Genomic DNA, 13,212 nt, shown 5'->3' with positions numbered 1-13,212 from the left:
TCTGCTCTCTGACAGACTCATATTTAACAGGTCTGTTCTGCACACGCTTCAACTCTTGACTTCCCAAACTCCCATTATACGATCCCTTGAGCATCTAGCTCTGCAACAGGTACCTTATGCAAGTCATTTATTTTTACATTTGCTGGCAAGTTAGCAGCACTCTTTTAAGAAGTGACGCTGAGGCAAGCATTACTCAAGCAACCAGTTTGGTTGCTCTGAACAGCATCTCCATTTTTTGTGGCATTCTCCATTGCATATGACCTGCACCATGCTACTGCGCAGGCTGCAAGCAAAGCAGCCAGAAACAGCAAGAAGGGTGCTGGCAGCACCAGCCAGGACTGAGATCGCCCACACCTGCAGCAATTTTTTGCCTCTGTTATCTTATAGATTTCACACTCAAAGCAGGACAATCTCAGTCTCTTCTAACAATGCCATTTCACTGAGCACAAGGTTGTGTGAACCTGCCAGCACAGAGATTACACGCAGTATTCAAATCCTCTCACTCACTGGCAAAGCCAGTTACTGTGACCACAGCAATGTCAAGAGAACAAGAGACTGGGACAGAAACAGCTGCCAGCTACAGAGACCTGGACAGACAACAAAAGACATTGCACTAAAGTACCCCCTGTTAGAGCAATAGTGAGATCCTCTTTCCAGCACCAGTTCAGGAGCTCATGTTTATTCACAACAACACTTAAACATGCTACTTTAAGTAAATATTGATGCCTGCATGTCCCTATATACACCAAAAGCAGATCCTTTTCCAGTATTTCTGCTCAGTGACAGCTTCAATAACCAAGTTGTTCATCGGGTCTTGATCTGCTGACAAGGTTGCATCTTCCTACACCTTCCCAATAAACATTCTTCTATTAAATTACCCTTTGGAAGGGACCATAGTCACTCTCAAAGCTGTTTGCAGAGCTCCTCTTGAAATCCCTGCAAAAAATGCAAGGTTTCAGTGCTGATGAGGCATAGAACGTATGCAGAGAACTGCACACTCCCAGGGAAATCTGCTTTTCAGCTGAAACACTGGGCAGCAGCTCAGCATGGTTAACCTTGCCTTTTTCTTTTGCCTAGGGAGAGATGGATCATCATTTTGGACTTGATGATCTTAAAGGTCTTTTCCAACCAAAATGATTCTATCAGTTTAAACATATGAACTTCAACAGCTTCTCTCTTCTGGCTGCTCCTCACCACCCCAGCAAAATGAAGCAACTATAAACCCAGATTAATCAGCCAATTAAGCCAGTTTTACAGACACTTTGTGTTGCCAGAGCAGTGTATACTAGCTGGATCATAGCAGTGGATCTGGTCCTAAGTGTTTAACAAACAATAAATGCTTTTCGCTACACAATAAATATGGTTGCTTTCATGAGGCTCCCTGACCACCTGTTCCATTTCAAGGAATGTTCTCAGTCACGCGCTCTATTAAAAAAACACCTGCTCCCCCATGGGTTTTTTTTCTTGGTCTCCTGAGCAGTTGCTCAACACAGATTTCAAAAGCCCGTCACTGATCATGTAGGCACAGAGCCTTCATTCACAGCACCACTATGGAGAACTGAAAGAGAGCAAAATTCAAGTTGGAAGGGAGCTCTGGAGTTCTCTTGTCCAACCTCCTGCTCAAAGAGAGACTATCTCCAATGCTGTGTTATGCCAGCCCTGGTTTTCCCCAGCTCAGTCTTCAAAACACCCCTGGAGATTGCACAGCCTCCCTGTGGAACTGTACCTACGGTGAAAGTTTTTCCTAATGTCCAACCCAAACCTCCCAAACAGCAACCTGTGGCTGCTGCCCAGTGTTACATGTGGCCTGCCACCACCAAGAAGTGGCTTCCTTGCAGCCCTGAACCAAGCAGCAGCTGGCTGCTGTGGGATGTCCCCCTACCCTCCTCTTTGCCAGACTGGACCAGCCCTGCTCCCGTAGCCTCTCCTTGTAGCTGTAGGCAGCCACCACCTCCCCAGATCTCAACAACCGTCCTGAGCAGCCCAACCCTGGCCAGAGGGCAGTAACACATCCCCTCAACCAGTCATGCTCCCCTGGGCGCCTGTGGCTTGCCGCTGCGGTGCAAGCATACCATTCGGGTTTCCTCTCAGTGATTCCGTATGTCACTGAGCACCAAGAGCCCGCCGGCCTGGGGTGGCCAGAAGGGACACTGCAGCCCATCAGCTCTGCTCCCCCAGTCAAAGCTGCAGCTTCCAACTGGAATTATAATAGAGTTGTAAGGGACAAAGGACACAAAAGGAACCAGCCCAGCCACAGAGCCATATGGAAAGTATTCAATCTAAAACAAATGTGGCTTTAGGCAAAGAGAAGTTTATCGACCCTAATGCTGAATGCAGGGGATCAGCTGAGATTTTAAAACTAGGGCTTTCTAAGGCTTTGCTTACTTTCCTTATGGTAGCACCACACTTTACAGCCCATTGTTCCCATTTCACTAGTTAGCTTCAGTTTCTATTTTCCTTGTCACAGTTTGACCTGCAGGAATATGAAGGCATCCAGGATGGAGATATCAGAGAACAGTTTAAATGGCTTTGCTGGTAACTGTTGATCCATCAAAACTAGTATTTCTGTGTAAAATCTGTGCCAGGTTTGACAAGAAAGGGATTTCTCATTAAAAACAAAGAGCAGCAGAAGGAGCTTGCCCACCCTGCTGTAGCCCACAGCTTGGGAGCCATCGGCCTGGTCTGGGATATGGCTGAAGGCCCTGACCTCAGCCACATAGAGAAAGAAGGTGAATCACAGAATCACAGAATCACAGAATGGTTGGGGTTGGAAGGGACCTCTGGAGATTATCTAGTTCAACCCTCTACTAAAGTAGGTTCACCTAGAGCACATTGCACAGGGTTGTGTCCAGGCAGGTTTTGAATATCTCCAGAGAAGGAGACGCCACAACCTCCCTGGGCAGCCTGTTCCAGTGCTCTGTCACCCTCAAAGTAAAGAAGTTTTTCCTCATATTGAGATGGAACTTCCCATGTTTCAGTTTGTGCCCATTGCCCCTTGTCCTGTCACTGGGCACCACTGAGAAGAGTCTGGTCCTATCCTCTTGACACCCGCCCCTAAGATATTTGTAATTGTTGATAAGATCCCCCTTCAGTCTTCTCTTCTCCAGACTAAACAGACCCAGCTCCCTCAGCCTCTCCTCATAAGGGAGATGCTCCAGTCCTCTGATCATCTTTGTAGCCCTCTGCTGGACTCTCTCCAGTACTTCCTTATCTTTCTTGAACTGGAGGGCTCAGAACTGGACACAGTACTCCAGGTGTGGCCTCACTAGGGCTGTGTAGATGGGGAGGATAATCTCCCTTGACCTGCTGGCCACACTCTTCCTAATGCATCCCAGGATACCACTGGCCTTCTTGGCCACAAGGGCACATTGTTGGCTCATGGTGAACTTGTCCACCAGAACTCCCAGGTCTTTCTCCACAGAGCTGCTTTCCAGCAGGTCAACCCCCAGCCTGTACTGGTGCATGGGGTTATTCCTCCCTAGGTGCAGGACCCTACACTTGCCTTTGTTGAACTTCATGAGGTTCCCCTCCGCCCAGCCCTCTAGCCTGTCCAGGTCTCACTGAATGGCAGCACAGCCTTCTGGTGTATCAGCCACACCTCCTAGTTTTGTGTCATCAGCAAACTTGCTGAGGGTACACTCAGTCCCTTCATCCAGATCACTGATGAATAAGTGAAACAGGACTGGACCCAGTACTGACCCCTGGGGAACACCGCTAGCTAGAGGCCTCCAACTAGACTCAGCACCACTGACCACAACCCTCTGAGCTCTGCCATTGAGCCAGTTCTCGATCCACCTCACTGTCCACTCATCTAAGCCACACTTCCTGAGCTTCCCTATGAGTATGTCGTGGGAGACAGTGTCAAACGCCTTGCTGAAGTCAAGGTAGACAACATCCACTGCTCTCCCCTCTTCTACCCAGCTGTTCATGTCCTCATAGAAGGCCATCAGATTAGTCAAGCATGATTTCCCCTTGGTGAAGCTGGGCTCATGTCACCTCGTACGAGCATCTGCAGGGCTGCTGTTCCACCGGGCTCAGCCGTGCCATAGGGCGAGTGGTCTCCCCGAGTCAGGACATTTCCCACTCCTTAAGTCCCTCATGGGACAGTGAGTCACTGCCTCCTGCTGTCACAGCCCCTGCACCTGAGCACTCTCTTCCCTGGTCTCCTCCTCTTGTCTTGGCTCCAGGAAATAGCCTGGATTTCCATGGGGAGCATAAGACTGGGACTGTGGAGGCTGTGAAAAAAGAAAAGCTCACTGTGTCCTAAGGACTAGAGTTTGGTCCTACTGGCCAGGATCATTCATCTTACAAAAAAAAAAAAAAAAACAAACCCAAAACAATCAGAACAAAAACATTGTCCTAAACAAGCTACACTCATCAGGACAGGCAGGAGGAGGAAGAAATAAATCCAGAGCATCATTTAAGCTATTCAGTGCCCAAAGTAGCCCCTTCCTGTGGGGATGCCGAATTCTCCAGGAACAATAGTCTTGAACAGCTCACAGCTAATGAAAAAAGCATTAGATGATGCTGGCACCGCAGGTCAAACATTATGAGGACACATCCCATGACCTTCCTGCATCACTAGGGTCCCATTCACTGCATGTCTGGGTGCTGGATGTGAACCTGAAGATGGCAAGATCTGAACATGCTCAAGAGACTATGCAGTGGATTTTTTTTTTTTGCCATGCTGGGCTAAAGAAAGAAAAACCTTTTGAAAAATCAAAGCATCATTTCAATCCTAGACCAAAGAAGATGAGAACAGGTCCAAGAAAAGGGGCGTGGAGAGGAGGAGTTAATCAGGGGAGATAAAAGTCAATGAAAGAACTACTATAATAATATTAAAGGTGATACGGAAATAGGAACACACATGGAAACCTGATGCAGACAGGGAAGAAATGTGCTGAAACTGAGAAAAGGGTAAGAGTGAAGTAGCGTGGGTGGAAAGGACTAGACAGAGCTGTAGCCACTGGATGCTGGGCTTCAACCACCTTCAACAGGACCTTGCACAAATCCTCCAGCCTCCTCCAAACAGATTAATGTGACAATAAAAATTGTCTGACTTAAGCACAAATATCTACCAGGTATACAAGCACACCAATCTCAGTAACAGTGGTATGGAGATCTGTAAATGAAACCTCATCATCCCACAGGGAGGAAAAGACACATCAGATTATATCTGGGAGTTTGCACTCCCAGTGATGCAGGAAGTGGTAGATTTACCAACAGGAGGACCAAGCACGCTCACTACCTGGCATAACACACCCCCACATCACAGGATGGATACATTGCACTGCTGCTTACTCCCAGCATCAATACCACAGCTCCATCCAGGCCAGCTGAGTCCAACCCAGATAAATGGGCATCCAGAAATGGCCTAGGACACCAGTCACTTTTAGGGTCCCTGCACAGTAGGGAACATTTCCACCACTTCCCTGGGCTGCCATATCACTAAGTTTTTCACTTTTGGTTCAAAAACTGATTCAACAGTTTTCTGGACCTCTGCTCTGGCCAAACTAAAACAAGTGGTAAACATCTTCAGATCTCATCTAAAGAGCTACCTGCAATTAAAATAAAATAAAATCCTTTTCTGTGTTCTGGAAAATGAGAGAGAGTCACTCCCTTGTCCTCTCTTCAGTGTAGAAACACAACATTACTTACAGCTGCAGGAATTTGTGTATAGTGTCTTAGCCCCAAAAAATGCAGGGCTGATTAAAGCCTTGGTATTGACTTTTTGCAGTTGAAATGTCCACTAGTACTGCCAAAGTTTCTGTGCATGTCAGGACTGTGGGAGAACATTTTACAAATGATGTAAGCCCAGAGCATGAGGTCTAAGCTGAGGGTAAAACATCCTCTAAACAACCACACAAGGAGGCAGCTTGCACTTGCCAAATCACACAGATTCTTCAGAGGGCCTCATCAATTATCTAGCAAAGGAAAACACAAAATAGCTCCAGAAGAAAAGGGAAGTACTGACCCCTAGTAATCAATGTATAACAGGGGGGTAAATATCCCAAGCAACTCAAACCTATTAAGACCTAAGTGCAAAAAAGTAGTTCATATATGAGGTCACAAAAAATCAGGCACTACAATTTACCACCACAAGTCTAGGTACAAAATGTTTTCTTTTGCCTTCCCTAGTCAGCAAAAACTTTTCTACATTTTCCTTCTAGGTGCCATTACTTCAGGACTGGAAAACTGGACCTATAAAATGTGTTTTGCTGCAGAGAGGACACATATTTGGCACAGTCATATAGTCTATAAACATCTACCAACCTCTCTTTTCACTTCAGGCAGAAGTTTGGGAAGCTAAGCACAGTGACCCAGCCATGGGCAAAGTAACTGCTTGAAGAGATAAGTTGTAGCTGCTTAGAGATAACAAACTCACCAGAAAGTGATCAAATGCCTTCATTAGAAAAGGCCAAAAATGCCAGCTGGCACATCAAATCCTGTAATGGGCAACTTGACAGAAAATCATCATAGACTACACTGCAACAGCAAACTGGTGGGATTTTTTGCTTATTTTGTTTTGGTGGTGGGGTGTGTGTGTATGTATTTTTGGTTTTTTATTATTATTTTTATTTTAAAAATTAAGTTCTAAGCATCAGATGAGACTGATGATTGACTCTATACCCTGGATTTGAGACTACAGCTCCTTTACCAGATAAAACAATACGGAAGATTAAATAAAATGTGCCAAACTGCTCAGTTAATTCACCCTCCTCAAAGGGTAGATCCTTGTCTTAAGAAGTCTTTATCTGTTCCCTAATCACAACCAATTGTCCTTTGAGATAATAACCTCGCACCACTGCCAATCTGCAAGAGCAATCCAGTTTCAGAGCTGAGCAACTCAGTTTACAAATGCCCTGCAGCTTCCCTCCCAACACTCACCACCAGAGCTAGAAAAGTATCTCAGCCAGCTGTGGTTCCTAGATCTCTGAGCTATTTCTTTGGGATATAACACTCCTGTATACCATGCACTCTCACAAGTGTCTGAGCCCTACCACCATGGAGGTATCAGCTGTACTTGTAGCAAAAAATTATAGTGAATAAGCCAACAGGAAAAAAAAGGGACACTATGTTTTGATTCTTCAGCTGGTAACTCTAAAATCAATGCCATTTGTGAGGTAAGACCCTTTGTAAAACACCCACACTCCTAAAACCTATTGCTTCAGCCTCTCCTAAATGCAACTGCTTGAATGGCAATGCTCAAGTTCATAGCACACGTGGCAAACACATCCTAGGGCACCTCTACAATTGCCCTTGTTTGGCAACTTGTGAAACCATGACAGGCATCTGCCCATGGGTGCAGAAAGACTGAGGGGCGCCAGAGCCACAGGAGGCACCAGGAAAGCCAAGGGGGAAAGCCCCGTGCTCAAGCAGCAGCGTACATGCACCAAGGGCTGTACCATGGCCAGCCCTTTGCCAGGAAAAAGAGTTTATCGTTTTCAAAAATACTTTGCAACTTGATCATCCATCCCTTCTTCACACCCGCAATCGGTGTGGTTTTCCACGTTGTGGTCTACCATCTTCCAGCAGGTAAATCACTTTGTGCATTGGCTTTAAGGGTTGGGACAATTCCAATACACAATTTTACTTCCAAAGGAGAAAGCAGAGTTTTACTAGCAGAGTCAGGTGTCTAAAGCTCTGTAACCCTTTGTGCACCTCAGCGCTTTCAATCCAGTTGTTATTCATGAACAGCAAAAGAAAAGTGGCATTTTACCATCACTGAGAGGCACAAGGGAAAGAGAACATCCCACCTTTCTCATCTAACAATCCACACAGGGGCAGCTGCTTTGCTCCTCACCTTCACATACTCTCACTGTTACCTATCTCCATACAGCTATCCCAAACCACATCAGCAGGAAAGTAAAGAAGAAAGAGGACAGAGAAAATACCACAGGAAGACACTTGTTTTCCACCCAATAATTAATGCACCATGTCACTTTGGCAAAGTATTACTGGATTTTTTTAGGGTTTTTTTTAAGTTGACGGTTTGATCCAAGCTCCGTTGAGAAAATGGGAGCAATTCCACCAGCTTCAATAAGGGCTGGATCGGGGCCATCCCGAGAAGAGTTCACTCTGCAAAGATATTTCCTGCAGTTGGTGAGCCAGCTCAAACAGTGCTGATGTGGCCCTCTAAACTGAGACGTGCTGACTGCTCTAACTCTAGAAGACTCTGAGATCGATGATTTCCTTCAGACCAGCTGTGGCACAGAGCATAGCACTAAGTCTAGTGGGGCTCTTTGTAGCACTGCAGCAGTTAACACCTGTAAAAGCGCAAGTATATGATCAGAGAAAGTAGGACTGAAATGGGAGAACAAATCCAGGCTTACCAGGCTGGTAGGTCCCCTAGAATTTTAAAAGGCAGTCAACCTTGTCCCTGTGTGAGCTGATCAACTCTTTTAATACCACTAATCTATACACTCAGAATCAGATCTCCTCCTGGAAATAAGCCAATCAGTTAAAGCAGTGGAGACAAGTGACACATAAATCCTTTGTTTCTTGCAGAAAAAAAAAACGCTCAGCACATTTCCACACACTCCTGCTTGGCGCAGAAAGCGGGGACTGGAACGCTTTAGTTCCTGCAACGCACAATGGAAAGTGTGCCATAATTCACCAGGCTCCAGCCAGGAGTTTCGGGCAGAGGACCAGTATCCAACAGTAATGCTTGATTTAAGCAAAGTGATTCATTATACATCTGAGGAGGAATTACCTGGCATCCGGAGGACATTCTTTATATTGACAGCATTAACAGAAGTTTCCAGTGCTCCCTTTGAAGAGCCCTCTGAATGCTAAGTACAGTAGGACTAGTGCATTTTCCAAACTCAACAACATATTTCTATACATTTAATGAGTGCATTATGACTTAAGAACATCCGACAATGAACCATTGAAGGCTTCATGTTCTCCCACTGACGTCCACACACAGGTTTCTTTTCGTGTCAGTGCCCTTTGAAGGAAGCCTGCTGGGCCTGAGCTACTCTCCACTCTCATATCCACTGCCCTTGGACACCTCCCATCCGGGCTCCTCCAGTGATCAAACCACCTTAGCGGTAAAAAACGCCAGCAACCATGAAGGGGCTGTGAGAGTACATCGCAGCCGTGGCCCTGGTCTGCAAGAGTTCATCCAGGGTGTTGTCTAACACCTGCCCCTTCACTGAGTTGGAGGAAAAGTGGTACTGGAGGGACATCACCTTTGGGGGCTCCTTGCAGGGACAGAGCAGGTGAAACCAGCTAGCAAAGGTGCAAGGATGCCCTGACCATGGCTGACCTCACCACTGGGCTGAGCTGGGGGATTAAGAAGCACTTCTGCTATAAGGGCAGGAGGGCAAAGGGGCCACAACCAGTTTATTTCAAAATATCTTTCATTGCAGATCGCCTTCTCACACCCCAACCCTGGTCGTTACCTCCATTCATCCCATGCATGCCAGAGCAATCATGTTCAAAGTCGAAGCTAGTCTGTGTCCTCCTCTGCAAGCTTGATGTCTCCATTGTCAAACACATGCCCTGTTAACAAGATGTTTTCCTCATGGTTCGACATCAGTAAGCTTGAAGGACAAGGCAGAAGTCCTCCGAGCGGTACGGCTCTGTGGGATGCCGCAGCATCTGTACGGACAACAGCTTCACCCCGCCTTGCCTGATGCATCCAAAATGGTAGATGTGCATACTTTTACTATGATAGTATCTGCCAGCAAAAATATTTCCAAATACTATTCCAGACCATGAAAAAGAGCCTGGTAGCTGGTCCATAAATCATAACAACAGTTTAACATTTACCCTCAATTGACTTTTTACTTAACTAACCAACCACATGACCAGGACTTCCATGAGGTCTGCTGCAGAAACAGCATGGGGCTGTTGCCTCTAATGCAGGCGGAGGACTCAATGCTCCCAGCTCCTCTGGGACAGACTTCAGTACTGCGATGGGGACAAGACTGCAACTTTAACTTGGAGTTCCCTGAATTTCTACTGTTTAAGGCTTTTTAACACTAGCATTTGTGAAAAATAAGATATACATGTAACAATAAAGACATTCTAGTAATATGCATGTGGTTGCAGGCTTAACATTTCCCTATGGTTATATATACATGGATATAGAACACAGATACATGACTCAGATGAAGTTTAGAACAAACCACACACATTGGAAAAATAAAAAAAAGACACCACAAAGAAGTAAACATCAAATGGATAATATAATGCAAAGCACTAAGTAGTATTCAAGAAAAGGATCTGGTGGTTGTAGTTGCTCACAGATTAACCAAAATAACAATGCAATCTCATCCAAAAAAAAAAATCAGTGTAATTCTGTCTGGATCAGTTGGAGATTATTCTACTCTACTGTGCAGTGAAAGCTCACTGCTGTCAGAACTGTGTCCCATAGCCAGTCACTATGTATTAAATGAGATACAGGCTAACTGAGGAAAGTCAAGGGGAGAGTTGTAAACAGTGAGAGATCTAGAAAACATGACCTCGAAGTTAGAAGAAAGGAAAAACATCACAGCACCCAGGGACTGAAGCACTGTGGGCTGTCTCTGAAAATGTAATGCCAAATGGATGCAGGAGTTCCCATGAGGAGCACTGGCAAAATCTTTGCAAAGGGCACTTCCTATTGAATCTGAGTAGAGTTACCAGCAGCCTTCTACTCTACACACACCCTATTCCTTGGATCTTCTAGGCAATGCAATGTATTCAGGAAGTTACAAAAATATCTTTCCTTTTCAACTGCTCATGTGTTGATTCCACATTATCTACCAACAAGTTCCACAGATACCCTATGTGTTGTATAAAACCCCTGTGTCTTCTCATGGGTTTAAAAAATAGTTTTCCACTTAAAGAGTTGGTCCTCTCCTTTGTGTTGCACAGGGGTAGTTAAATACAAATTATTTAGTTATACCCTTTACGATATCTGCTATTGCTCATTCTAAGCCTCTTCATTTCTTTCCTTGGCAAGTTTTTGGGAAATTTGCCATTTTTCCTCTGGAAATTCTCTGCTTAAAGATTAGAGGTTTCCAAGCTTACTGAAGATGGTCTGTATCTCAAGCTGAACATGAATTATCTCATGATTAACTACTAGCACCTCTCTGTGCTAGCATAACCAAGCTGGATCTCAAGGGACAAGCACAGAAGGTGTCAGATTGCTTTTCCATACTATGCCCTACAGAGACCCAGAACAGACTTATACCTGGTGACTGAGAAGTCACTCCTTTCCATTGATTTATTGGGTTTTAATTGTCTGCCTGTTCTCCCTGAAGACTATGCCCTTGGTATCTTGCTCCCCAACATGATGTTGCTCACCTAATTCTGCTAGTATATTTATACAGCCAAAAACATTCAATTGCAAGAAGAAATGAGTGACCATGTTGCTCATCAGGTTGGTATGGGCACTACAGAGAACACCACCATCAAAACAATGAAGTGCATAGTCACTGCAACCACCCATGAGGCAGAGACGACAAGCATCTGGTTTGCATATTCCTTGGCAGGACGTCCTCCTCTTATCAGTCACCATTAGGACAGAGCTGCCCTCTAAACCTGCTGCCTTGTAGGTCTGACTGGTGGGTTTGAACTGTCATTGCAGGAGATAGAAAAGCTTCATTTGTATCAGTATGACCATTCAGAGCACACCGCTTGGGAATGGCTTGTCAGCCAAGACTCCCAGACAAAAACAACAATATACGAAGCACAGAAACACAGGGATGGATTAAAGCCCACCTCTGGTTACGTGCAGAATGACAATTGCAAAAGGTATTGATAATGTCTCACAAACAGCAAGTGTGATAAGGGGGTAAAAGCATGACAGTCAGCAGGGGAGAACTAAGACTCAAAAAGTTGTGCTTTGCTGCATGCACAAACCAAGCAACAAAAAATTCACGGAAACAGTTCCTCCAACTCGGCCCAGGGTAGTAACAGCAAAAGCCATCCATTTGAGCCATACAGCTCCCAGACTCACCACTGTTATAATTTAAAAAAAAGAGGAAAGCTTGTTTTTTCCTTCTTTGCCTTTCCACATTCTTCTCAAGAGATGCTGTGGAGAGCCATGCCTTAAAAAAAGCCCCTGTGCTTTATTTTACATAATTGTGTCACTACAGCATGCATTTTTCATTTATGATCATCACCTGGAGACTGATGTTTGTCTCATAAGCACTTAAAAATATCCCTCACTACATGCATTTGAGTTCTTTGATTCAAGACTTCATCCAAAGCTCTTTGGTACACTCCCAGCTGAAACTTTAGTAGCACCCTCTGTCTCCAGCTTATTTTGAAACCTACTGCCACTCTGGAGAGAGAGGGGGAGGCAGCAAATCATTGCTCCTTCAGGTCCATCGAGATGACAAAAAACCCACCCCTACAGTCCAGAGGAATTGAGCAGGCTGGTCGCGAGCTCTTCTGGCTGCACAGCTCTGGCACCCGGGGTTCCCTGCTGCCACCCACACAAAGTACTCGGCCCGGGCTCCAAAACACATGGTTTACCTCAGGCCACTGTTTCAGTTCCTGGAGAACTACAGCCACTTCTGGGAGAATAAAACATGAAACCCAGTCCAACACCAGGCCTCCTGAAAACTTCCAAGCATAAGGCAGTGATATGGAGATAGATGGATATAGCATAGACTGTAAAATCAGGTACGGTATGTAGAGTTGTAATCCTTCTACAATAAAATCTCCAATCGCTAAGAGAAAATGGAGTGACATTTAGTGAAGAAAGTACTTTGTATGTTGTAAAAACTTTAATTATTCTCTGCTCTCTAATAAACAAAAAATGGAAAAAGCTGAACATTTGGCAGACCCATTTCGGAAGTGTTTTTAAAACCGGCTACTTCAAAAGCAGCATTGGAAAGTGGCTTTTAAACCCGCCACTCAAACTATTCCTTTGTCTACATACATCTCCTCCGTGTGGCTGTCTAATACTAACTCACGTTGGTATTATTATAGGTTTTTCTTGCTAGAACTGCCCTTTCTAATTGTGCTTCAGGATTCTCTTCAATGTATCTTTCGAGGCCCTAATATTACTAGCTTGCTTACATTTGAAGTATTTGAAGTTCTTCATCTGGCAAAACCATTTTTATTTCTGGTGTATTGTTCTCCTTAACATGGCTCAACTGTATCAGCCAGAGGTACTGCCAGAATGACTGGCAACATAAGGATTTGGCTTCCCATGCAGGACAGAGCCACAACTCTGACTCCGGCTATTCCTCAAGCGTCCAGTGAACA

The 13,212-nt window shown here is 45.1% G+C and overlaps 1 protein-coding gene across 1 annotated transcript in view; it reads right to left on the bottom strand.

Annotated features, from left to right (window-relative positions):
* FNDC1 (fibronectin type III domain containing 1) overlaps positions 1–3,929 on the bottom strand; it is a 50,605-nt gene extending 46,676 nt beyond the window's left edge. Inside the window, exons 1-2 of the mRNA XM_068396042.1 lie at positions 3,801–3,929; positions 3,547–3,601 (exon numbers count right to left, since the gene is read on the bottom strand). Coding sequence (XP_068252143.1) covers positions 3,547–3,601; positions 3,801–3,929 — 184 coding nt within the window. The remainder of the gene's footprint in view (positions 1–3,546; positions 3,602–3,800) is intronic.
* Positions 3,930–13,212: the final 9,283 nt, after the last annotated feature.

Source organism: Nyctibius grandis, chromosome 1, assembly GCF_013368605.1.
Source record: "Nyctibius grandis isolate bNycGra1 chromosome 1, bNycGra1.pri, whole genome shotgun sequence".
In the NCBI taxonomy this organism is placed as follows: Eukaryota; Metazoa; Chordata; class Aves; order Nyctibiiformes; family Nyctibiidae; genus Nyctibius; species Nyctibius grandis.
The sequence above is the reverse complement of the archived record's forward strand: the minus strand, read 5'-3'. Positions and strand labels throughout refer to the sequence as shown.